We start from the raw sequence: 25,332 nt of genomic DNA, 5'->3' as shown, positions 1-25,332 counted from the left end.
GTGAGCGATTCGGGCTTCACTTCTTGTGTTGTGTCGTGTTTCGTACGGAACTCGAGATCTTCCGAGTTTAATGGTTATCCAGCAATGCTTCCTTAAAGTGAGCAGATGCATTATGATCTTGATAGTACCGGATGACTGAAGTACCAATGTTAAATAATCTTATAGATTTCTGCAGTAAACCCTCTCAAAGTCCACGACCCATGTTTGTTCAGCTTTTAAACGCCAAATGCCAGAGTTTCCGGCATCAGCTGCTGATTTCCCATCATGCATTGCACTCATTAAATTTGATTGACCACTACCCCGGTCGTGATTCACAACTTTTTGAATTCAAATATTTGAAAAGTGTCTGACGTAAAGGGGAAAATTCTTGGGTTTTCAACCATTGATTTTCCATACCAAGCGGATTAACAGAATTAATAAAAATAAAAGAGAGTCATTGTTTTTTAGAGTGTTTTCAGTCTGTAGCTTGCGTTTAAACAAGTGACGTGTGTTATTGAAATATAATAACACTGTCAGTCATTTATCATAGTGACGACTGTTTTACAGAAATTCATAGTATATATACCAGTGGCGGATTTAGAGGGGGGCGAAGCCGGCGCGCGCCCCCCTAAAACTTTTTAATTTAAGGTAAATCGCGGTATCTTGTTTCCGAAAATGTAGTAAACGATAAAAGAAGCAATAATTTCTTCCACTCCCGGAGAAATAAATTACAAAATCTTTTGATTTCTTAAATTACTTTATTGGGAGAACTTATTTTTTCCAAAAAAACTCTTAAAATTTGGGTCATTTTATCAATTTCACCTTTAAAAAATGATAGAAAATAGTACAAATGACTAAATAGGAGATATATTTCAAGCCCCATAAAATCTGTAAAATCCAGGTTCCGGAGGCTTCGCCCCCTGGACCCCCACGAGGGCTTCACCCTGGACCGTCTGCTTCATTAAATGGCGCCCCCCGTAACCACAATTCCTGGATCCGCCCCTGTATACTACTGCGGCAACAGTATTCTTTGTTTTTCAATCGCTGAACAATAACAACGAGTTAAGACACGTATTTACTGACCACTGGTACACAGAGGAATAGAGAGCACCTGGTAACTAGTAAAACTGCAGGTCGCCAGCTTTGTGACATTATCGCTAGCAACGGTTACCGAGTCCGGTACGCAGTGTAGATGGAGACAACAGACGTGGCTTGCGACGATGATTTTGTGACGGCCAATCAGAGGCTTTGTCGGACATAACGGAATTCCAATCACTCCGACTCCATGGAGTATGTTGTCATCAGAAACATTAGACAAACCTGGCAGCTTCCAATGCAAGCTCTATAGAGAAAATTTTAAAAATGAACAGACATCAGAAGTCATATTGAAGGTTACAGCTCACAATGACCTTCCACCAAGTGATCTCTCTCTCTCTCTCTCTCTCTCTCTCTCTCTCTGTCTGACTGGGTCAATATTCCAATGTTCCCATCTAACACAAAATTAATCTCCTTCAAAGCCATCATTCAACAACCAATTCAGAAAATTTCATTTTATTGAATGAAGTAATCACATCAAGAGAAATAATGGATTCTAAAATCACTGTTGGCCATTACTTAAAAGACCACCAGTTAGTATGTCAATAATCAATACTCTACCTAAACAGTAGTCTTTGCATAATTCAAATTCAACAAAATTTAAAACAAAATGAAAAAAAGGAAACAACAAAAAACAACAAAAAGTGAAAAAAAGAAAATAAAACAAAAGGAACCCAAACCAGTAAATTCTGAAACATTTTGTTCATCACTAAAAGCAATTAAGTTACGATCTGACTCATGGGTCACAACACAACCTAGTGCTTTCCGTTTAATAAAGGAGAGGGAAATAATTTGACAAAATCAAACTCATCTAATAATTGTTGTCACTATATCCAAGGATAATTTCTATTCTACATTTATTATGCTGATTGCCTGGGTTATCATCAACACATATATATATATATATAAATCTTATTTCATGTCTAAATGTATTATGTCTAAATGCATTTATTTTTTTAAAAAGTATCATTATCAATAATATCCCATTTCTTAGAAGCCTCCATGCTTGTCAGTTCACAAGTTGTAACAGCCATGGAACAGCTGCTTTCTATCTTGTAATTGGTTAGACAATGTGATGTCACTCTATGTGATGTCACACTATGTGATGTCACACTAATGTTTGGAAACACTCTTCATTTTTTCCCCTATATACAACACTTCAATGTTGGCGTAGTTCCTCAAATTATACACTGACGCTTTCACATAGTTTTCAATCTGTGAGCCAATGCTTCTAAAAAGAAGTTATATTAGTAATCTCAATTTCCCTTGAATCATTTCTTAATTATTTCCCTTTTGGAAATCCCAATTTCCTTTACATCATTTCCTAATTATCTCCCTTTTGGAAATCCCAATTTCCTTTACATCATTTCTTAATTATCTCCCTTTGGGAAATCCCAATTTCCTTTACATCATTTCTTAATTATCTCCCTTTTGGAAATCCCAATTTCCTTTAAATCATTTCTTAATAATCTCCCTTTTGGAAATCCCAATTTCCTTTAAATCATTTCTTAATTATCTCCCTTTTGGAGGAATCATGAACTTATACTTGAACAAAATGAACCACCTTTATATCCGAAAATTATGTTTCAAGTTTATAGTCATTCCGAAGAGAAAAAAATCCAGAAATGTACAAATTGGTGACTGATGACAATGTTCCTTCTGAGAGGAATTTAATTTTACTCTCTGACAATGTTCCTTCCGAGAGGAATTTAATTTTACTCTCTGGCTCAGGTGAACTAAAATATTACAGATTCATCATTATACATGACCATAAAAGGATGCTTTCTTTGGTTGTCCAAGAAGACCATGGTATTTTGTCAATACAAATATTCCACTACAAGATAAACATGGTGAACACTAATGAACAGATGACTGAATTCTACTCACACCCAGTGAACAGATGATGAAATCTACTCACCCAGCAAACAGATGATGAATTCTATTCACACCCAGTGAACAGATGACTGAATTCTACTCACACCCAGTGAACAGATGACTGAATTCTACTCACACCCAGTGAACAGATGAATGAATTCTACTCACACCCAGTGAACACTAGTGAACAGATGATGAATTCCACTCACACCCAGTGAACAGATGATGAATTCCACTCACACCCAGTGAACAGATGATGAATTCCACTCACACCCAGTGAACAGATGATGAATTCTATTCACACCCAGTATGTTGGAAGTCTATGTAGAGATGTAGTGGCTAGACTAGATAATAATATTCACATACACTAATTGTATACAATAAAATTCTCATAAAATGTTGGCAGTAAGTATTTTCCTGTATTCTATAATATATATGTATATACACATATAATCTAAATGAAATCCTTTTACATCTGTATCAGCAAATCCTTAAATATCTGTATCAACACAACATCTACAATCCAAATTAATCAACACTACATGAATATGGAAAAATTTTCGTCCCTATTTTTATTTTGCCCTTTCATATTTTTTTCTTTAGGCAGATTTAACAAGAGACCCATGAGCCACAATGCTCACCTGAGCAATGTATCTTGCCTCTATATTCATATTGTACTTCAGCTCGTGTCATAAATCGGCATCACCGGGCCAGACTAATGCATCATCTGATACAACCTCCTTCTTCAGCTCTTATTTCGCCCCAGTTTGTTGTATTTTGACCAATCTTAATTAATGAGGAATCTTAAGGAAGAATAATTCTTTTAAAGCATGAATAAGAACATAAATATCAACAGTATTTGTATATTTCTTTTAAATTTGATTGGGTAGCTCAGTTGGTTTAATTTGTCAACTGCTGATTTGTGGATTTGAATCCAGCAGGGATTTTAAATCTTTTTTTGGATTCATTTTTACTAAAACTGCATTTTTTGACTTAATAAAGTAAATATGAATTTTTTTAATATTAAAATATTGTTGTACATGTCCATATCATATACCTCTGGTGTGTTAAAAAGCACAAATTCAGTCTCAATGAAAAAGGGCAAAATAATATGGAATGAAAACTTTTAAAGCATTTTCTCCTGTATAAATCACATAATGTTTACGTGGATTCCCTGCTTCTCGTTCTTCGATTTCAGCAGAGGTTGCTGTGACAAGATGATGACTAAAACATGATGCATGCCTAACCATCGGACATGTAAAATACCTAGTCACCAGCACACCTGGTTATCAGCACACCTGGTCACCAGCGCACCTGGTCACTAGGACCGTGGTCATCACCTCTAACCTGCTTGCCATTGTAAGAACTAATGTACACAGTCACTGCATCAAAACAAGGGGCGTTCTTTAGCAGTGGGTATACTGGTATAAAATAAAACATGCAAACTTTTGAACAATACATCAATTATCAAAGTGCATCAACAACAAAAGGTTCAGTTCAATCCAAGACTTGAACATTTTCACAAGAAATAATTCTACAGATACAAACACATTCATCTGACATCCACTCCAAAAAAAAAACAAAAAAAATCTAAAGATATGCAATTCCTCTGCATCATGACATTGAATTTGCTGGGACTGAGAATCTGTAAGTTTTATAGAAAGAGACAACATACACACATGTACGAAAACAACCAAAATATTGGAAAAAATGCGACATTTTTGACAAAAGAGGAACCGGTATTCCTACACATTTCTCCCTATTGTTCACAAAAACTATCGTAATTCGTAGAACTAAATGTTGTACAAAATATGCAAATATAACAAAATGTGTTCCACATTCTAAAAATAGAGTTGCGCTACTGTTCAACAATACATTCATAACCCTACACTCGCCGACATTTTGTTACATTTATCTTACTCAAGAAAATGATTGACAATTCTAGATGAAAAATATCCTGTCATGTGACACAGCATCATGATAGAGAAGGGAGATTTAATTATGTCGTTATCGAGAAATGTCATTTTTCTGAGTTTCAACAAGTTAGTGTTGTTCAGTATCAGCCACAAATGTGAATACAAGTGTTACCAATCAATTGTTATGGATGAGTGAACTTCACTTCCTATTTCGAATCTTTTTCAGACTCCTCTTGCAAATCTTAAATTTATAGAAAAACATAAAAATCTAATATGCTTGAAAAAATTGTTATATATGTATTAAAGCTGTCAAGAAAGTTTGCATAAATATGTACATGCAGTTAGAATTCGATTAAGAACTGATGACGCCCATAGGTACTTCATTCCTTAAATCTGAAATTATACATCCAACTAGAGTGGTTTTTATGTAACGTCTCGTAAATATCGGTAAAACAGACCGTAAATCTGTTAATTCAGTGTGTATGGCAATAGCTTTTGAGTCATCTTAAAGGATGAAAGCAAATAATAAATAATTTCTATAAGTCATAGTAACATTACATTGGTTTGACCTGGTCCTGATTGTGACCTGCTAAATAATGTTATACTGCGTGAAGTCTTAGATTGTGACCTGCTAAATAATGTTATACTGCATGAAGCGTAGTCTTAGATTGGGAATTAACAGTAACTTCGATCACGTGCTCTTGAATACAGTGTTTACATATACAATATGTAGAATTGACTTACATTTGCCATCAAGTTAAAACACACAAAAGAAGAAAAAGAGAACTAAAAAACGAACTTCTAACTTAGTATGCTTATTATTTGAATGTTGAATGATTAATTTGATGCAATTTATTTTGGGGCATGCTCTTTGTCATGTCATGTATGGTGGCCCATTACCCTTTAAACAGCTGGGCCCATAGTGATTTGATAAAACAATGACATCACTCTTGGTAATTTCAAATACATATTTTAATATGGGGAAATCACAGGAGTGAAAGAAAACCAATTATTTTCAATCTTACATTAAGTGTACTCTTTCTTACTTTCAATCTTACATTAAGTGTGCTCTTTCTTTTAGGTTGGTCTCAGGTTTTATTTTGTGTGTGTTTACCTTCAGATTGAGAAAAAAAAGCCCTCTGTTTATCTCACCGATGTCTTAGAGCATTATAACTAGCAATCTTTCCGCCAGCCTTATTTTGAACAAAAACGATGAACACATTCTTATAAACAAAACAGCTACATAGTAAATTCGTTAGTATGTTGTTATAAACAGAAGTACAAACACTCATCCATAACTTAATTACCTCAACCTCATCAACAAGCACCACTACAACCACACAACCTCATCAACAAGCACCACTACAACCACACAACCTCATCAACAAGCACCGCTACAACCACACAACCTCATCAACAAGCACCACTACAACCACACCTCATCAACAAGCACCACTACAACCACACAACCTCATCAACAAGCACCACTACAACCACACAAATCTGAGCAAGAAAAATAGAATATATATTATATAAAAAAAGGTTCAACATGCCTCTAATCTAACAATATAAAATCTGCTGCACAAAAAAATAAATTATCCAAACATTAACAGTCATATAAAAGTCATCTCTACTGAAGCCATCACTAATAATGGGAACAAACCACCAAATCATCAAGGAAGAGATTCAGGGGTGGATCCTGAAGGGGCGGGGTATTTCTGAACAACCCCCTGGAATGTTCACATGTAAACAAAGTCCAATTTTCTATCAAAATTCAAAATGTATTAACAGGGAATGCAGATTGAATGCTGGACTCCACACACAGAAAATAATCCTGAGTCTGCCCTTCCGTCTGTATCTAGAGATCCCAATGAGCACTATATATATGTCATCCTTCATTAAATGTAAAAAAAAAAAAAAAATACTCAAAAAGTTATTTTGGGTGACAGTTAACAAAGATTTTGGAAGTGATCTTTGCTCAGAATATAAAGCAAGGGGGTTAGTTGTAACAGCTGATCTACAGGGGGGTAGAGGATGATCGCTCATATAACGGCGTGACCTCATTGTTGCTGTCCTGTGACCTAGTGTGTTGGTCAGTGCTCTCTTTCCCTAGGTAGTCCTGGTACTGTTCCATGGTACTACCATCCAGTTGAGAACTTGAAAACCAGCACATCCGCTCCTGACCTTTCTGCACTCCGTCATAGAAAACCCGAAGGAAGGATTTTCTGTCCTTGATGCCAGCATTACCCACGGTGATTGTTTCTGAAAGACAACAAGTGTGATTCATCAGCTGAATTAAAGCTATCTTGTAGTAAATTACCAGCTGTTATCTGATGATTAAGAACATCTCCGTCAAGTTTTACGACCATTTGTGAAAAAGTGTGACTGCTTGAAGAAGTACAGTAACCCCAGCCACACAGACGGACGGACACCTGGACATAAAAGTTTTCATTAAACATCACACAAGAAAGGGGTTTTGAAGTACTAATTTCCAACACTATCTGAAAAATGAATTTCAATTTTGAAAATATACATGTTGGTGTGAGCTGCGACACTTTACGCCAGCGTATTCCATAAAGCGCGTTTCATAAAAAGTAAGCTGATGTGATGTGTTGCAGTCATACCCTCATGTATTTTTTAAAAATTAAATTTATTTTTTATATCCACATTCTACTTTTATTTCTGTTAGAATTCCCAGCTGCTTAAAAATAGTTGTACTATATCTATCAAGATTTATATGCACACTGTTCACATTCATGAGGAAATGGACATCATTTCAATGGCAAATAAAACTCCAAATTACTCGCCCTTGATTACAGGTGGCGTACAATCCATTAACGTCCAAGGCGTTTCTAACCTCAGATTTAAGAGAGCGTCGGAAGGACACGTTTAGATTAGAAAGTTGTTGAATATTTAGTAACGACGACGGATTACGGTTCGTAGGACCTCACTACGCTTAAAGACGAACTTAGAAAACGCATTGCAAGACTCTCTGGGCGGAAAGGAAAGCACGTTGAGAGTTTCAGCTGCAACCGAATTTTCTCTGTCACATCGATTAAATAAAGACATTCAATACACATTTAACGTTTTTCATTATAAACTACTTCGTGATTAAGTTTACATGCTTAAACAGTAGAATTAACAGTAGTAGTAGGTTGAATATAAAATATACAATACATCATAATTCTTTATAAGTTGTTGAATTGCATATGTTTAAAACAATAAGATGCGGACCCCCCCCCCTCTCTCTCTCTCTCTCTCTCGTGATCGAGGATTAAGAATATCAGTAATTAAATATATCCATATATCTCTGAATTTCTATTATTAAGCTGTTAAAATGTGTAGTAATAATGAATGTATATGTATAACTTCTCTTTATGAAATAAAATTCATGATAGAGAAGACACATGTATATGTATACAGAGTACATATATCATACACCTTAACTTCACAGTTGACAGTTTATTTACGTGTTTTAACTTATATCACTTACGTGATGACGTCACGGTAGGTAAACAGTCCTTGCGATTAACTTTTTTATTAGTCCATAGGGCAAGTGAGAGCATAAAAATTGACAGGTGAAATAAATTTTACTACCCCATATACTAGGTGTACAATAATGATTCAAAATTTCAAGTTTCTACATTTTAATTGAATATTACAATTTGGATTGCAAGTTTAAGACGGAAGTTCAAGCTTTCTTTCAACTTCTAAATTCACGTCTCCATCCATATATTATGATTGATATACTATGAGTTGGTTGTACTCTGCGTGAAAAGCACGACTGTATCCTGCGTATAGGAATGGTTGTATCCAAATGACGTTTGTCCATGGTGTTGCAGGAAACTGATGTAGGCCTACATAATTTGACCCGTGTTTACTTTCACGTATAAGGATTTATCACGTTTATACATATATGTACCATGACAGTTCATAATATGAATGATTTAATACTAAAATACATCACTTAACAAATGTAGTACACTTTTCAATTTGAAGGTCAATTTGAATGTTCATACTTCAGATTGAAATCAAAGTTACAAGTGCATATTGAAAAACGTAATGCAATGATTTTTTAAAATAAAAACCACAATGAACAATAGGTCTATGTGTGGCTTTTATTATGAACACAACATTGTATATATGACAGTGAAATTTGTATTTACTTCACTTGGATAAATTTATAGCTTTATTAATTTGCATTTAATTTTGATAAAAGTAGATATGATTCAAATTTTATTTCTAAAAAATTCAGAAATATCTTAATCTCTTGAGATGCATTTTTCTTCTGGTTTGCGCCAACAGTTAAAATAGGCTAGGACTGGTATTTGTTTCTTTGACGTATTGGACTGTACTTCCGTGGGTCAGTTGATAAACATTACATAACACCATAACTATGATAATGCAAACTTTGATAAGTTATGAAAGTTTGACAATTTCATCCCATATTTTGATTAATTTCATACGTATTGACTATATTGAAGAATCCAGACTCATTTCCCCTGAAATTCAAACAATATTTTACAACACGTTTTGAATTATAACAAAATTAACAATGAAAGTAAAGTGATGAAATTAATTTACAATCCAGTCATCAAAAATGAAAACAAGACCTAGGAATATTCACTGCCTTACAGTTACAGTCTAATTATAGCCACCCCTCCATTACAGTCGCGTCATCGTACCGAGTGACGGCGGATGGGGGGGGGGGTTCCTGTTAGCAATCGCGTTCATTCATAATTTGACGACCTTGGTTAACTCTAAAATTAATTTTTAAATGACATCTGTAATATATTTTTGTACCATACTTCGTTTATATATTGATGACTCAAATTTCCCCTGTTCGATTATAGATCTAATCTAAAAGGGGGGGGGGGGGGGGGGGGGGTGTGTTGGGGGTGTGTGTTGGGGTGTGTGTTGGGGTGTTGAGAGTCATAGAATTATAAAATCATTGATGACTGTATCACTAAGTATTGATAAAATTTCAGCATAAAACATTCATGCAGAATATTACGATCTACAGAAGAAATGTTTAACACTCCCCCCCCCCCCCCCCCCCCCCCCCCCCCCCCCCCCCCCCCCCCCCCACCCGTAAATACTTTCTGCAACAAAGTTGTCATCTGATATCTGTGAAGTCGGACTGAACTGAAGACTGAAGTTTATAGCGCACAGCGCTGAGTGGAACTTAAAACGATCGTTGTCGCTGTCACATATGATGACAATGAACCAATTGAATTTTTTAAAAGCTTCATATCTCGGGAATTCTATCCCCGCTCCCTATTTGCACAACAAAAACCTTCCAATCTCTCATAAATCTTACGTACACCGGAAGTCAACAAGGACGTAAACGAGTCTTGCGCCACCTATGTTTGAAATAGGGGAAACAACTGACAAATATTCGCAATTGGTACAGATGTATCAAAGGCAAAAACACTGAGACTGAAAATATTCAGAAGTTTGAAATTCTTCACTCCTCTACTGAATTTTGAACAACACAGCGAGACGACAATCCATATAACTATAAATAAGTACACACAGCGGAGACGACAATCCATAAAACTATAAATAAGTACACACATTATTGATTGATTGTGTATTGTTTATCATCCCTCTCGAGAATATTTCACTCATATGGAGACGTTGCAACTGCCGGTGAAGGGCTGCAAAATTTAGGCCTATGCTCGGTGCTTAGGGCCATTGAGCAGGGAGTCATACCTCGTTTTTTGCGGTCTCATCCAAAGGACCGCCCCATTTAGTCACCTCTTACAACAAGTAAGGGGTACTGAGGATCTATTCTAACCCAGATCCCCGCGGGATTACACACACATTATTGAGAGATAAAAGACAGAAGAAACACTTGGTTACCGTAGAGAACATCCTCAGGAAGTCTGTACTTGACCTCTGTGGCATGGTCCACCCCAAAAACACTCCTGAAATCCGATTTAATCATCAAATTTATCTGTGTATCGAATGAAAAGTAAATAAATCTATACAGTTAATAAGTTATTCCTAAGTTCAAATGTCTGTTGCAATTTGTTCATGACAGTGTAATAAATATCAAGTAAGACATAAACCCCAATTTAACTCCCCGAAAATCCGACTTATAGGGTAGTATATACGTTAACAACCCTTTCTGGACCAGTGTTAAATTCCTTCCTATTCTGCTGGACTCTTGTATGTGTTACTGTTAAATGTAACGGACTAGACCGGAATTCAAACCCTGTAAGGCCCCCTGAATCTCCAGGTTCTCTCCCAACTGAGCTGTCTGGCCACCGGCGATCGACGCAATTGGAATTTTGTATGTCTTCCATTTATGCAATACTTATTTTCACCATTATGATACTTAGTGAATACCTATTTCTAACATTTTATTACTCTGCAAGTACTTCTGTAAAATTGTACGCTGTATCACTATACAAGTAAGTAAGTACTCATTTCTATAGAATTGTCCTTCCGTATCAAAGACCCACAGCAAAACAATAGCAGTAATACTATTATTGACAAGATTAAAAATCAACCATATACATGTCCCGCGAAATTGGGCATAAATTCTTACACGTTGTATAGTATCTACAGTGCTGATGACCTACTTAAGAATCTCCGGTGTGGCGTTGTCAGTGTTGATGACCATGATGATGTAGACATCCACCAATTTCTTCAGTAGTGCATCCCTCATCATACAGTGCTTACCCTACAACAGTACCACACCAGTCAGAGATAATTCAAGTTAGAGCACTACCAACAACAGCATCACACCAGTCAGAGATAATTCAAGTTAGAGCACTACCAACAACAGCATCACACCAGTCAGAGATAATTCAAGTTAGAGCACTACCAACAACAGCATCACACCAGTCAGAGATAATTCAAGTTAGAGCACTCCCTACAACACTATCACACCTGTCGGAGATAATTCAAGTTAGAGCACTACCAACAACAGCATCACACCAGTCAGAGATAATTCAAGTTAGAACACTTAAGATAGAAACTAATGCCCCGAAACACTGGAATCAGTGAGAGCTGAGGCACTCAAAATAGAAAATAATTCCCCGAGCTGAAGCGACACCCGAATTGGTGATATAACATTGTAACTCTGTTTTTGTGGATATAAGCATTTTTTCACTGTTTGTGGGGATTAAAACTCCAGTATCTTTTGTGAGAACATATCAACAATGAACATTTGTTTACTTTGATGGAAACTTTCTTAGTACAAGTTACAGCACATTCCAAGTTCATCCTAAACACACGAATGGTGATATTTCACTTTCTAACAGTTACAAGAATAAGCATCTCTGTATCGATACATACATTGTTTAGGCAGTGTCTCAGGATGTCAATATCTCTGCCTGCAACCAGAAGGGGAAAAAAACTGTACAGAGAAAAATAAGTAAACAAAAGTAGATCTACATTTCATCATCAGTCAAAAAATATATCTATTCAAGCCTGAACTTAGAATTAAAGGCAATAGATTGAGTCTTCTGTTCTGCGCACACAAACACATACAACCGCACACAAACACACACACGTGCACACACACACACATTGCCTTGACCAGAGGTTTACCTTTATCTACATTGTAACACAGGAAGTCTGTGGAGTCGTCCACTATCAGGTTCTGGGCGGCGCCGATGACGTTCCCTGCACCATACATCACTACTGGCAGTTTGGAAATTGCTGTAACAGAAAATCTCATTTTACAAAAGATATTTCAGTATGGCATCTCAAGAAATTAGCATGCTTCAGTGAATGAAATGAAATACACGAGTAATTCAGAAATTAGCATGCTTCAGTGAATTAATGAAATACACGAGTAATTCAGAAATTAGGTGCTTCAGTGAATGAAATGAAATACACGAGTAATTCAGAAAATCGTTTCACAATCACTGTTCAAGACACCCAGTCATGATTTTATCACTTATAACACAAGATGTTTACAAGGCATAAAACTTAGTAATCTGCAGACCATTTTTGTTTTTACCTTTCATTGGAAGTACTCTGACAAACTGGCTGCCTACAGATAAACATAGATAATGTATTCAATATTCACTACAAATAGTGTATTCAACATTCATTACAAAAACATTGTAAAAGAAGAATTTTAAAAAAAATTTGTCATTGTGTGAAATCCAAAGGGTAAAATTGTGTATGCAACATTCATTACAAAAACATTGTAAAAGAAGAATTTCCAAAAATTTGTCATCGTGTGAAATCCACAGGGTAAAATTGTGTATTCAACATTCATTACAAAAACATTGTAAAAGAAGAATTTTCAAAAAAATTTGTCATCGTGTAAAATCCACAGAGTTAAATGTTCACAACTGCACATTACAAACATGATACATATTCTAAATACATGTATTTCTGAGTTTTGTCATAAGAATTTACTTACGAGCTCGGAATGCCAGTCTCCGATCTACTGTACATAGTCGGCGAAAACTAAAAACAGAAGAGAACGACAATGTGAACAAATGTGAATAAAAGACACAAACGAACGGATGACAGAAACATTCATAGTGTCTATATCTCAACAAAAATCCTCAACAGAATTATCAATGTGGTGTTACTATCCTTTAAACTCAAGCCTCATCAAGAAAAAGGGCTCACGGCGGGTGTGAGCAGCCAACAGGTAATGCTCATTTCTCCTACACAACTGATCCCAACTCTGGTATATCAAGGAGTCCATGTTTGCCTTTCTTTTAATTTTGTATCTTTTATAGGATTTCTGAGATTGACACGTGTTTGTTTTCTTCACTTTTCATTTAAACCCCAGGACTTGCTCTGCAGGAATAATGCCCTCCTTGCCCCGTTTCCCATTCTGTCGATTATACAGACACACCCTCCCCTTTAACCCCCAGGACTTACTCTGCAGGAATAATGCCCTCCTTGCCCCACTGCCCATTCTGTCGATTATACAGACACACCCTCCAGTACTTGTGGTCCCCTTTGCTGTGATTGGTGTTGGTTACTCGTAAAATGTCTCCCTTCTTCACAGGTAAACATTCTGCCTCCTTCTCCTTGATGGAAGCACAGGCTCTGTAAATTACAGCATTCATTTAAGACTCTGTAAATTACAGCATTTATTTAAGGCTCTGTAAATTACAGCATTTATTTAAGGCTCTGTAAATTACAGCATTCATTTAAGGCTCTGTAAATTACAGCATTTATTTAAGGCTCTGTAAATTACAGCATTTATTTAAGGCTCTGTAAATTACAGCATTCATTTAAGGCTCTGTAAATTACAACATTTATTTAAGGCTCTGTAAATTACAGCATTCATTTAAGGCTCTGTAAATTACAACATTCATTTAAGGCTCTGTAAATTACAGCATTCATTTAAGGCTCTGTAAATTACAACATTCCTTTAAGGCTCTGTAAATTACAAACAGCATTCATTTAAGAAATAAATTTGATTTTTGAAAATACATGAAGGGGATGAACCGCGACGCTTCACATTGGCGCTTCATGAAAAGTACGCCAGCATGACTTGTTGCAGTTCATATCCTCATGTATTTTCAAAAATGAAATTTATTTTTCATATTTACATTCTACTTTCATTTCTGTCTGAATTTCCAGTCATTAATATAGATGTACTACATTTATCAAGATTCATAAACGCATTGTTCATAATGGCATCTCTCGCGAATTAAAATTGGCAGCTTATATTTTTATAGTGCTAGAATACATGCAAAGACAGAGAGCACTTGCGAATTTATTTTCTCGCGATATGACGTATACGAATAATTTCGTAATATTAAATAATTCCATAAAACAAGAGATGTTTGTAAAACACATATGCCCCCCCCCCCCCCCCCCCCCCCCGTGCAAAATTGAAAAGGGTTATACACACACACATCATTTAATTGAGAGTAGTATCATCAATTCAAAATATTGAGCAGACAATATCTTCCTATGTCAAGAGTGGATTGACCATGTGACTTAAAAATCAATAGGGGTCATCAACTTCTGAAGATGTACCAGTGTACCAAGTTTGATGTCTGTCAAGCAAAGGGTTCTCAAGATATTGAAGGGACAGTATATTCCTATGTCCAGTTTGACCCTTGACCTTTGACCATGTGACCTCAAATTCAATAGGGGTCATCTTTTCCTGAAGATGTACCAGTGTACCAAGTTTGAAGTCTGTCAAGCAAAGGGTTCTCAAGATATTGACCGGACAGTATATTCCTATGTCCAGTTTGACCCTTGACCTTTGACCATGTGACCTCAAAATCATTAGGGGTCATCTATTCCTGAAGATGTACCAGTGTACCAAGTTCGATGTCTGTCAAGCAAAGGGTTCTCAAGATATTGACCGGACAGTATATTCCTATGTCCAGTTTGACCCTTGACCTTTGACCATGTGACCTCAAAATCAATATGGGTCATCTTCTTCTAAAGATATACCAGTGTACCAAGTTTGATGTCTGTCAAGCAAAGGATTCTTGAGACATTCAGTGGTCAATATATTCCTATGTCCAGTTTGACCCTTGACCTTTGACCATGTGACCTCAAAATCAATAGGTGTCATATTCTCCTGATGATGTACCAGTGTACCAAGTCTGATGTCTGTCAAGCAAAGGGATATTGAACGGACAGTATATTCCTATGTCCAGAGTAGATTGACCCTTGACCTTTAACTTTTTGACCTGAAAAACAATAGGGGTCCTCTTCTTTTTATAACCAACCCACATATGAAATATCATTACAATCAAGTGAATGGTTCTCAAGATATTGAGCGGACAACTCATGGTCTACCACATGGGGTTAAGACCAGTAGTTTGACCTTGACCTTTGACCACGTGATCTGAAAATCCATAGGGATCATCTACTGTCCAAGGAAAGCCTCCGTATCAAGTTTGGCTATTATCAAGCAAAGGGGTCAAAAGATATTGAGCAGACAACACATGGGCTTAAGACCAGAGGTTTGACCTTGACCTTTGACCATGTGACCTGAAGGTCAATAGGGATCATCTACTCTCCAAGGGCAACCCTTGTACCAAGTTTGGTAGTTATCATGCATAGGGGTCAAATGCCCCCTCTTTTTCAAAGGGGGGCATAATAAGGAATCTACATAATAAGTCATTTTAAGGTAGCTCATTACACTAAAATTTTATTTAATGGATCATTAAAACACCTCTTATGAAGTATGATTTCACCATCGAAAGAGTGATACAAGCTCCCAATTATTTCATATGAGTTTTTTGTGATTTTTCTCTCTTTCGATGGTGAAATATCATACTTCACTAGAGGTGTTTTAACGAGCCATTAAATAAAATTTTAGTGCAATGAGCTACCTTAATATATATTCCCATGCCATTGAGAAATTATGAAAAAATTATGTTTCCCATCACTTTCACAGCTTTCTAAAGTTAGTTGTAGGATGAAGTTAATCATTTGAAATAACAAGAGATGTTTGTAAAACACATATGCCCCCCATGGTGCAAAATTGGAAAGGGTTATACACACACCTCATTTAATTGATAGTATTATCATCAATTCAAAATATTGAGCAGACAATATCTTCCTATGTCAAGAGTGAATTGACCATGTGACCTAAAATTCAATAGGGGTCATCTACTCCTTATGCTGTACCAGTGTACCAAGTTTGGTACGTGTCAATCAAGCAAATAATTCTTAAAATATAGGAGACAATATATTACTATGTCCAGTTCAACTATTGACTTTTGACCTCAAAATCAATATTGGTCATCATCTCCTGAAGATGTACCAGTGTACTAAGTTTGATGTCTGTCAAGTAAAAGGGTTATCAAGATATTGAGTGGACAGTATATTACTATGTCCAGTTTGACCCTTGACCTTTGACCATGTGACCTCAAAATCAATAGGAGTCATCTTCTCCCGAGTATACGCCAGTGTACTGTTTGATGTCTGTCAAGCAAAGGGTTCTCAAGATATTGAGCAGACAGTATATTCCAATGTCCAGGTTGACCCTTGAGCTTTAAACATGTGACCTCAAAATCAATAGGGATCATCTTCTCCTGAAGATGTACCAGTGTACCAAGTTTGATGTCTGTCAAGCAAAGGGTTCTCAAGATACTGAACGGACAGTAAATTCCTATGTCCAGTTTGACCCTTGACCTTTGCTCATGTGACCTCAAAATCATTAGGGGTCATCTTCTCCTGAAGACGTACCAGTGTAACAAAGTTTGATGTCTGTCAGGCAAAGGGTTCTCAAGATATTGAATGGACAATATATTCCTATGTCCAGTGTGACCCTTGACCTTTGACCATGTGACCTCAAAATCAATAGGGGTCATCTACTCCTTAGGATGTACCAGTGTGACAAGTTTGATGTCTTTCAAGCAAAGGGTTCTCGACATATTGAGCGGACATTATATTCCTATGTCCAGAGTAGATTGACCCCTGACCTTTTGACCTGAAAAACAATAGAGGTCATCTTCCACTCATAACCAATCCACATATGAAATATCATTATCATCAAGTGAATGGTTCTCAAGATATTGAGCGGACAACACATGGTCTACAAACCGACCGACAGTTGCAAAACAATATGCCCCCTCTTTTTCAAAGGGGGGCATAAAAATAGCTTAAACTAATATCAAATGCCAATCATTCCATTTCAGTTGTACTGCACAGTTTGATTGGTTGAATGGTATTCAGTTGTATTGCACGGTTAGATTGGTTGAATGGTATTCATCAAAACACAATATGACAGCCATCATTAATTTCAATGATGCAGATTTTAAAAACATTGCCAAGCGTAGTAAATTCAGTTAATGATAAAAAAAAATTCTATCAGAAGTTTTAAAAAAAATCAAATCATATGGATTTAAGCTGATTTTCCCCAGTTTATCAAAATTACCAGCTCACGATGCTTTTCTATACACTATTTCACAACTGTCCTAAACTCTGTAATCTACATTCCTTTAATGATTATATTCATGACAAGGACTCCTCTGCAGTAAATACCAGCTGCTACAAGCTCACAAAATTTCTGTATTATTTCTGTGCCTTCCATGAGAAATACAACATTTCTGTATTATTTCTGAGCCTTTGATGAGAAATACAACAATTCTGTATTATTTCTGAACCTTAGATATACAACATTTCTGTATTATTTCTGTGCCTTCTGTGAGAAATACAACAATTCTGTATTATTTCTCAGCCTTTGATGAGAAATACAAAATTTCAGTATTATTTCTGTGTTATTTCTGTATTATTTCTGTATTTTTCCAGTATTATTTTTGTATTATTTATTTCTGAGCCTTCGGTGAGAAATAAGGAAAAAATTCCCACACAGATCTTACCTCACATAGAAGAAATCCCCAGTACTCTTCTGGGTATCCATCCACTTCTTGATGTTTTCAAACTCTGTGTAAAGAAATTGATTCATTAAAATGACCTAAAACTAAAGGGCATTCATACATGAATACTTAATTACTAATTGATGTATAATTTTTAATTACACTCCACATCTACCCATCATTTGGATCATGCAAACAAATCTCACAAATACCCTAAATATACTTCATACATACCCTAAATATACCTCACACATACCCTAAATATACCCCACACATACCCTAAATATACCCCACACATACCCTGAATATCCTAGCTAATTATACCCCACACATACCCTAAATATACTCCATACATACCCTAATTATACCCCACACATACTCTAAATATACCCCACATATACTCTAAATATACCCCACACATACCCTAAATATACCCCACACATACCCTGAATATCCTATCTAATGATACCCCACACATACCCTAAATATACCCCACAATACCCTAAAGTGATCTCTCATAAATATACCCTATCACTACCGTTTGTTGAAAATCTACACCACCTACCCTCTGGTGAGGTCTTTTTGATGGTGATCTCCAGTTCTTTTTCATCGTCCCTTTGATTCTCAAACAGGAAAGCCGTCCTAGCCTCCATGAGAGTCAGACCTCGCATTTCCTTCTTACTGACACAACTATAGTCACTCCGTAAGAGCTGTACCTACAACACACATCATTAACACTGTACCTACAACACACATCATTAACACTGTACCTACAACACACATCATTAACGTCCCTCCCTAAGAGGTGGTGTTTAAAGCTTCAATATTCATCTGCAAAAATAAAGATTCTGGACATACTGTGGCCATTAGAGGACTTACTGAAACAACTTGGTCGCCCACACAAATCCCGCTATCCAGTTTTTTTGATACTTCTGTTATAAATATCCCTGAGAAGTTCCCTCCAATGATTTTGATTTTTTCATCAAGGACAGGCAAGGTCACTTTGTAGGTCCTCTGCTTGTCAAACTGGCCACTGGGAGGGACAGATTTGGTACTGAAGTCAAGACAGTGTTACATCACATGCATGCACTACGATGGACCAGAAAAAATTACTTCAAATGTATTCTAGCCAATAAGGACAAGCCTGTCGTTTTCAGCATCATATTACCAAAGCACTGTGCATAATATGGGTTTAATATCAGCCCCTAAAATAAATTCAGATTTTTGAAGCAAAGTTTACTTAAATTTTATTATGATTGTATGTACTGCTTTCTAATGTTTCTTGTTTATAAGAAAAAGAAAAACGGTGATGACATTTCAAAGTTTAAAAAAGTGCACAATTTCGTGCCAATTTCCTTTTCTGCAAACATAGAGCACACCTCCACAAACACTGAGCACACCTCCACAAACACTGAGCACATCTCCACAAACACTGAGCACATCTTCACAAACACAGAGCACATTTCCACAAACACTGAGCACATTTCCACAAACACTGAGCACATTTCCACAAACATAGAGTACATCTCCACAAACACTGAGCACATCTCCACAAACACTGAGCACATCTCCACAAACACTGAGAACATCTCCACAAACACTGAGCACATCTCCACAAACATTGAGCACATCTCCACAAACACTGAGCACATCTCCACAAACACAGAGCACATTTCCACAAACACTGAGTACATCTCCAAAAACACTGAGCACATCTCCACAAACACTGAGCACATCTCCACAAACACTGAGCACATCTCCACAAACATTGAGCACATCTCCACAAACACTGAGCACATCTCCACAAACATTGAGCACATCTCCACAAACACTGAGCACATCTTCACAAACACTGAGCACATCTCCACAAACACTGAGCACATCTCCACAAACACTGAGCACATCTCCACAAACATTGAGCACATCTCCACAAACACTGAGCACATCTCCACAAACACTGAGCACATCTCCACAAACACTGAGCACATCTCCACGAACATAGAGCACATCTCCACAAACACTGAGCACATTTTCACAAACACTGAGCACATCTCCACAAACACTGAGCACATTTTCACAAACACTGAGCACATCTCCACAAACACTGAGCACATCTTCACAAACACTGAGCACATCTCCATGAACATAGAGCACATCTCCACAAACATTGAGCACATCTTCACAAACACTGAGCACATCTCCACAAACACTGAACACATCTCCACAAACACTGAGCACATCTCCACAAACACTGACCACATCTCCACAAACACTGAACACATCTCCACAAACACTGAGCACATCTCCACAAACATTGAGCACATCTCCACAAACACTGAGCACATTTCCACAAACACTGAGCACATCTCCACAAACACTGAGCACATCTCCACAAACAGAGCACATCTTCACAAACATAGAGCACATCTCCATAAACATACTGTAAACAAACTTTTCTTCACGTCAGAGTAAATTTCACGAGATTCGTGAGAACACTGCCTAATATAATCCTCATGGTTACTATAAATGTATCTCTTTTAAATGTGGGTCAACAATACAAATCATGTTCTTCAAGGTGCTCAAATGTTTTTTAGATAAATCATCAGCTCCATAACAAAAGTTTCTAAAGTGCTTCATTTCAGACATCAGGGTACCAGAAATGGCACATAATTGAAAATAAATTTCATCAAGCTTTTGTCATTTTAAAAATAAGTACATGAAATTGTCAAACCTCAAACACTTTTCATGATGTTCACATGGTTTGGGGGCCACATTTGGCCCTAATCATAAATAGCTCTTTCCTGTTATAACAGCTATTTCCTGTTATAACATAACTATTTCCTGCTATAACATAACTATTTCCTGTTATAACATAACTATTTCCTGTTATAACATAGCTAAATCCTTTCATAACATCTGAATTGATTCATGGACTTGAAAACATCTCACCATTTCTACTCAGTACTGTATATATAAATCTATTTAACAAAGCACACTCAAAAGTATTAGTACAGAAGTTCAAAGTTTGGTGCTGAACATTGAAGACTTACGGCCTCCATTTGAGTGGAAGTTCGCGAATGTGAACATTGAAGACTTACGGCCTCCATTTGAGTGGAAGTTCGCGAATGTGATCATTGAAGACTTACGGCCTCCATTTGAGTGGAAGTTCGCGAATGTGAACATTGAATCCTGTAAGCTCCGCGTCCGTGTCCTCCGAGGTGTCGCTACTCATCGTATTGGACATCGAGGCCCCCCTGGTGCTGACTTCTTCCTCCAGCTGTTCCAGTATGCCCGGCTGCGACAGCTTTTCAGTACCTATCCAAGACAGTCACAACTAAATAGCATTCAAGCATCACAAACGGGTCCCACTTTGTGACATTATTCACTAAGTTCAAGGTCCATAATCTTTCAAAAATAGGTCAACCTAGACCAAACTAAAACCTGATCTGTAAACCATTGATATTAGTTCACGTTTAAATTATTAATTCAATTGAAATTTCAACTTTTTACAAAATGACCCCTTAGGCCAGCACCACCATCCGTACAAGTCAGTAAATAGCTGAGTATAGCTAATGTTCATTGTTGTTTATAAGTTTCAAGATTATTGTTAATTGTTATCATAGAAATGTAAATAGAAAAACAAATTGTTTACCTTTTAATAAAGACTGGACTGGGATTCTGGAGTATCTCATCCCCTGCTGCTGATCTTCTACAAGGTCCATTCTCAAAGACCCAACCACAGGTTTTAAGCTATCGTCTCGCTGAGGTACGTGAGTACCTTTCAGATCTGAAAAAGTGATTTCAATGTTGTTTGTGACAGGGGCTGGGGTTGGTTTCCTCTCGCTATACATCCTATGTGGTGTTGGCATATCCTGGGGTTTAGTGGACGCTTGGAGGGTGAGGGGCAGGGTGTGAGATTTATTAGCGACTGGGATGGGCCCTGAAATGGAGACAGTGTCTTACATTCAGCTTAATTTATTTTCTTATTTTTATTTTTATTTTATTACATTTTTTTTGTCATTACTTTTTCATCTTTATATTTTTTTTATTATTTTAAATCTTTAAACATGTAGTAATTAATTCCAAATCTAAACTTTTAAATTGTTTGATTTCAGACCATTTAACATTTTCAAATTGGGCTCCACAAATTGGGAAATCCCCTTGCAAAATGGAATATCATAAGACTGGTAGTGTTATTGAAATCTGACACCATAGGTAATGGATATATATGCTGCCATGCCCTTTACTAAACAGCTATACACAAAGCATTAAAAATCAATTAAAACTTTTCTGATGGAAGTTTTTGCATTGTCTGTCAATAAATGTTCGACATTTTTAGACTACTTCTCAAGAAGTACATAATACTCTGCCAATTTCATATAAAGGATTCTTGGGTAAAGAGGGTTCAAGGTTATGCAAATAAAAGGTCAAGTTCGTTTAGAGGGGGAGATAACCAAGAAATGGTGAAAATATTTATATAATAAAGATTCTAATTTGCTCTAACTAAAATCCCCAGGGTAAGAAAACAAGAGTGGTTCAGAAGAAATTCTCTAGAAAAGATTTTTTTTCTGAAGAATCAGAGAGATAATGTGTCAAACTGACCTGCAAACATCCCCTAGAAGTGTACATTCTAGTTAACCACTAGGGATCACAGGTCTACATGTATGAAAAGATATATTTGTGAATCTTTTTTAAGAACCACAATTGTCATATTAACATGCACTCATCCTCCTGCAGTGCAGATTCAAGTTTGTTCACACCTATCAGTCTTCAGGGTCTTGGCTGGACTACAAGAAGGATTCAGAGCTTTACTTAGGAAATTCATTAAAAAGTCTCCAAAAATTAATTTCTTCAAACCAATGTTTGGGGCAATATGTAAAATTTGTAAAATTAATATGGAACGTTATTGAAAATTAGTATTGATTTAAGTTTGTTCATGCCATAACCCTTAAATTCAGGAAAGGGTTTAAAGAAAATTCTTTGACAATCTTTGAAAAACCCCACAAGCGTACACTTTGTCATATTGATAAGCAAGCGTCCTCATGTAGTGTAGATTCATAAATCCCTGGGGTGTTACCATAACTAGGGATTTAATGTTTTATAGATTCATAAATCCCTGGGGTGTTAACATAACTAGGGATTTAATGTTTTATAGATTGGTAAATCCCTGGGGTGTTTACTTAACTAGGGATTTAATGTTTTATAGATTGGTAAATCCCTGGGGTGTTGACATAACTAGGGATTTAATGTTTAACATGGGGAAAATGAAATAACTCAGGTTAGCGATATAATCTCTTATTTTATTACTAATTTTTTTTTTTTGGCTGCGTAATAGTGCATCACGGTCGGTACTATCAGTTGTTTATACAAGTTAATTTTTTGTATCAGATTTGAATTGTAAGCCCAATCAAGCAATTATTACAGTCTGTAATATAGACATACCTACAGAAACCTAACAAGGAATACAATGTTGTAAATAACAAATTCAAGTTAGTTACTTTTACATATCTATATTTCTTCGTGATTTCTTCAAAAATCTTAAAATTCTAGAGTCAATCATGTCCTGTGATATCACAATGCAGAATTTATCAATCCCGTTTAATACATACAGACGTCAGGGCTGTTACATCAGTTGCCATGCAAGCATCAAAAATTGCATTGTCAAATAATCAACATGCTGAGAAATTTGGTAACCTCTTATTACAGGAGTATCACACAGAGAAAATATATCTTACAGAAACTGTCTCAGAATAATCTACAAACTAGGAGGTACTCGGTACAGCATCAGATTATTGAATCATTTTAATGAAGATTGAAAGTTTGGGTAAGCTATTTCAGGGATTTCTTTCAGATGTTAATTCTTTACAGTGTCATTATATGTAGTCATACAGAAAGAAAATGTAATTTACATAGTATTTGTGACATGTTATTTCTCACCCAACACAAGGTCATTTAGACAATGTCAAGGACACTGGGATGATCAACTCATGGAGCAGGGAATGTTCTAAGCAATCACATTTGTCACAGAATGCTGGCATCACGCCAAAAGATTCAAGCCTTCACTTTGTGACCAGCAGATTGTGTAATTGAGCCCTTAAACTGCTCCTTTGCAATGCTTGGCATTTGGAAGTGAGAGCTACAGATCCCAAGGTTTATCTAGTTTATTCAGCATGCTACGTCACTCCTCAGTCACTTTGAATCACCCTTCCAATAACACCCCCAACACCCCCGGACCTGAGAGGGTGAGTTTACAATCCAACACCACTGAAAAGCTGCAAATGTGAGTACAGTTATTCTAAAGCAAAGAGGAAACCAGCTGGATCAGAACCTGTGAAGGACGTCTGAAGGACAGATTACTAACAGGCACCACCTGTCAATGTCAGAATCTGTGAAGGACGTCTGAAGGACAGATTACTAACAGGCACCACTTGTCAATGTCAGAATCTGTGAAGAACGTCTGAAGGACAGATTACTAACAGGCACCACTTGTCAATGTCAGAATCTGTGAAGAACGTCTGAAGGACAGATTACTAACAGGCACCACCTGTCAATGTCCGAATTTGTGAAGGACGTCTGAAGGACAGATTACTAACGGGCACCACCGGCCAACATCAGATACCACCCACTACTGATTTCCAGTGGGCCTCTTAAGGAGTGGGAATGGGTGGGGTAGCAAAGGGTGGAAATGAATGGGTGGGGGGGGGGGCACTAAGTTAATGCAAAGGTATTAATATACACTGATCAAAATCACTTGATCAAGCAAAATGTGAACACAATATTACGCTGGCTTAAACATGCACAGTGATTAACAGATTGAGCACTGCATGGAATGCATCACGCCATTTAGTAACAACTAAATAAGTCAGATTAATGATTGTTGAAGTGTTTTGGTTAAATCCACTAAAGACTCGTTATTTTTCTCTTTTTTCTCTCTCTCTCTTTTTTTTTTTTAGAATATGCAACACATAAAATTCCTACCTGGCTCATAACTCTGGCCTAATTAGGAAAAACTGGTGGTTAATTACAAAATGACAAGTTTGTGCTATAGAATAAGACTGTGAAAGTGTAGAATGTTTTAAACCAGTGATTAATTACATAGTGACAAGTTTGTGTTGTAGAATAAGACTGTGTGCAAGTGTAGAATGTTTTAAACCAGTGATTAATTACATAGTGACAAGTTTGTG

General features: G+C 36.6%; 1 protein-coding gene across 8 annotated transcripts in view; it reads right to left on the bottom strand.

Annotated features, from left to right (window-relative positions):
• Positions 1–1,514: 1,514 nt before the first annotated feature.
• LOC125668318 (caspase recruitment domain-containing protein 9-like) overlaps positions 1,515–25,332 on the bottom strand; it is a 56,214-nt gene continuing 32,396 nt past the window's right edge. For 2 of the 8 annotated variants that reach the window (XM_048902297.2, XM_048902294.2), the window contains exons 14-27: positions 25,127–25,144; positions 21,801–21,935; positions 21,295–21,463; positions 19,028–19,202; positions 18,714–18,864; positions 18,152–18,215; positions 13,728–13,898; positions 13,255–13,301; positions 12,844–12,876; positions 12,429–12,539; positions 12,174–12,211; positions 11,456–11,556; positions 10,731–10,795; positions 1,515–7,127 (exon numbers count right to left, since the gene is read on the bottom strand). In XM_048902297.2, the coding sequence (XP_048758254.1) occupies positions 6,883–7,127; positions 10,731–10,795; positions 11,456–11,556; positions 12,174–12,211; positions 12,429–12,539; positions 12,844–12,876; positions 13,255–13,301; positions 13,728–13,898; positions 18,152–18,215; positions 18,714–18,864; positions 19,028–19,202; positions 21,295–21,463; positions 21,801–21,935; positions 25,127–25,144 (1,523 nt within the window). In that variant the 3' untranslated portion in view covers positions 1,515–6,882. The remainder of the gene's footprint in view (positions 7,128–10,730; positions 10,796–11,455; positions 11,557–12,173; positions 12,212–12,428; positions 12,540–12,843; positions 12,877–13,254; positions 13,302–13,727; positions 13,899–18,151; positions 18,216–18,713; positions 18,865–19,027; positions 19,203–21,294; positions 21,464–21,800; positions 21,936–25,126; positions 25,145–25,332) is intronic. The other 6 variants (XM_048902298.2, XM_048902295.2, XR_008802438.1 and 3 more) reach the window with 5 other exon arrangements.

The sequence above is a fragment of the Ostrea edulis genome, chromosome 4 (genome assembly GCF_947568905.1).
Source record: "Ostrea edulis chromosome 4, xbOstEdul1.1, whole genome shotgun sequence".
Taxonomy (NCBI): Eukaryota; Metazoa; Mollusca; class Bivalvia; order Ostreida; family Ostreidae; genus Ostrea; species Ostrea edulis.
This window is presented reverse-complemented; position numbering and strand designations above follow the sequence as displayed.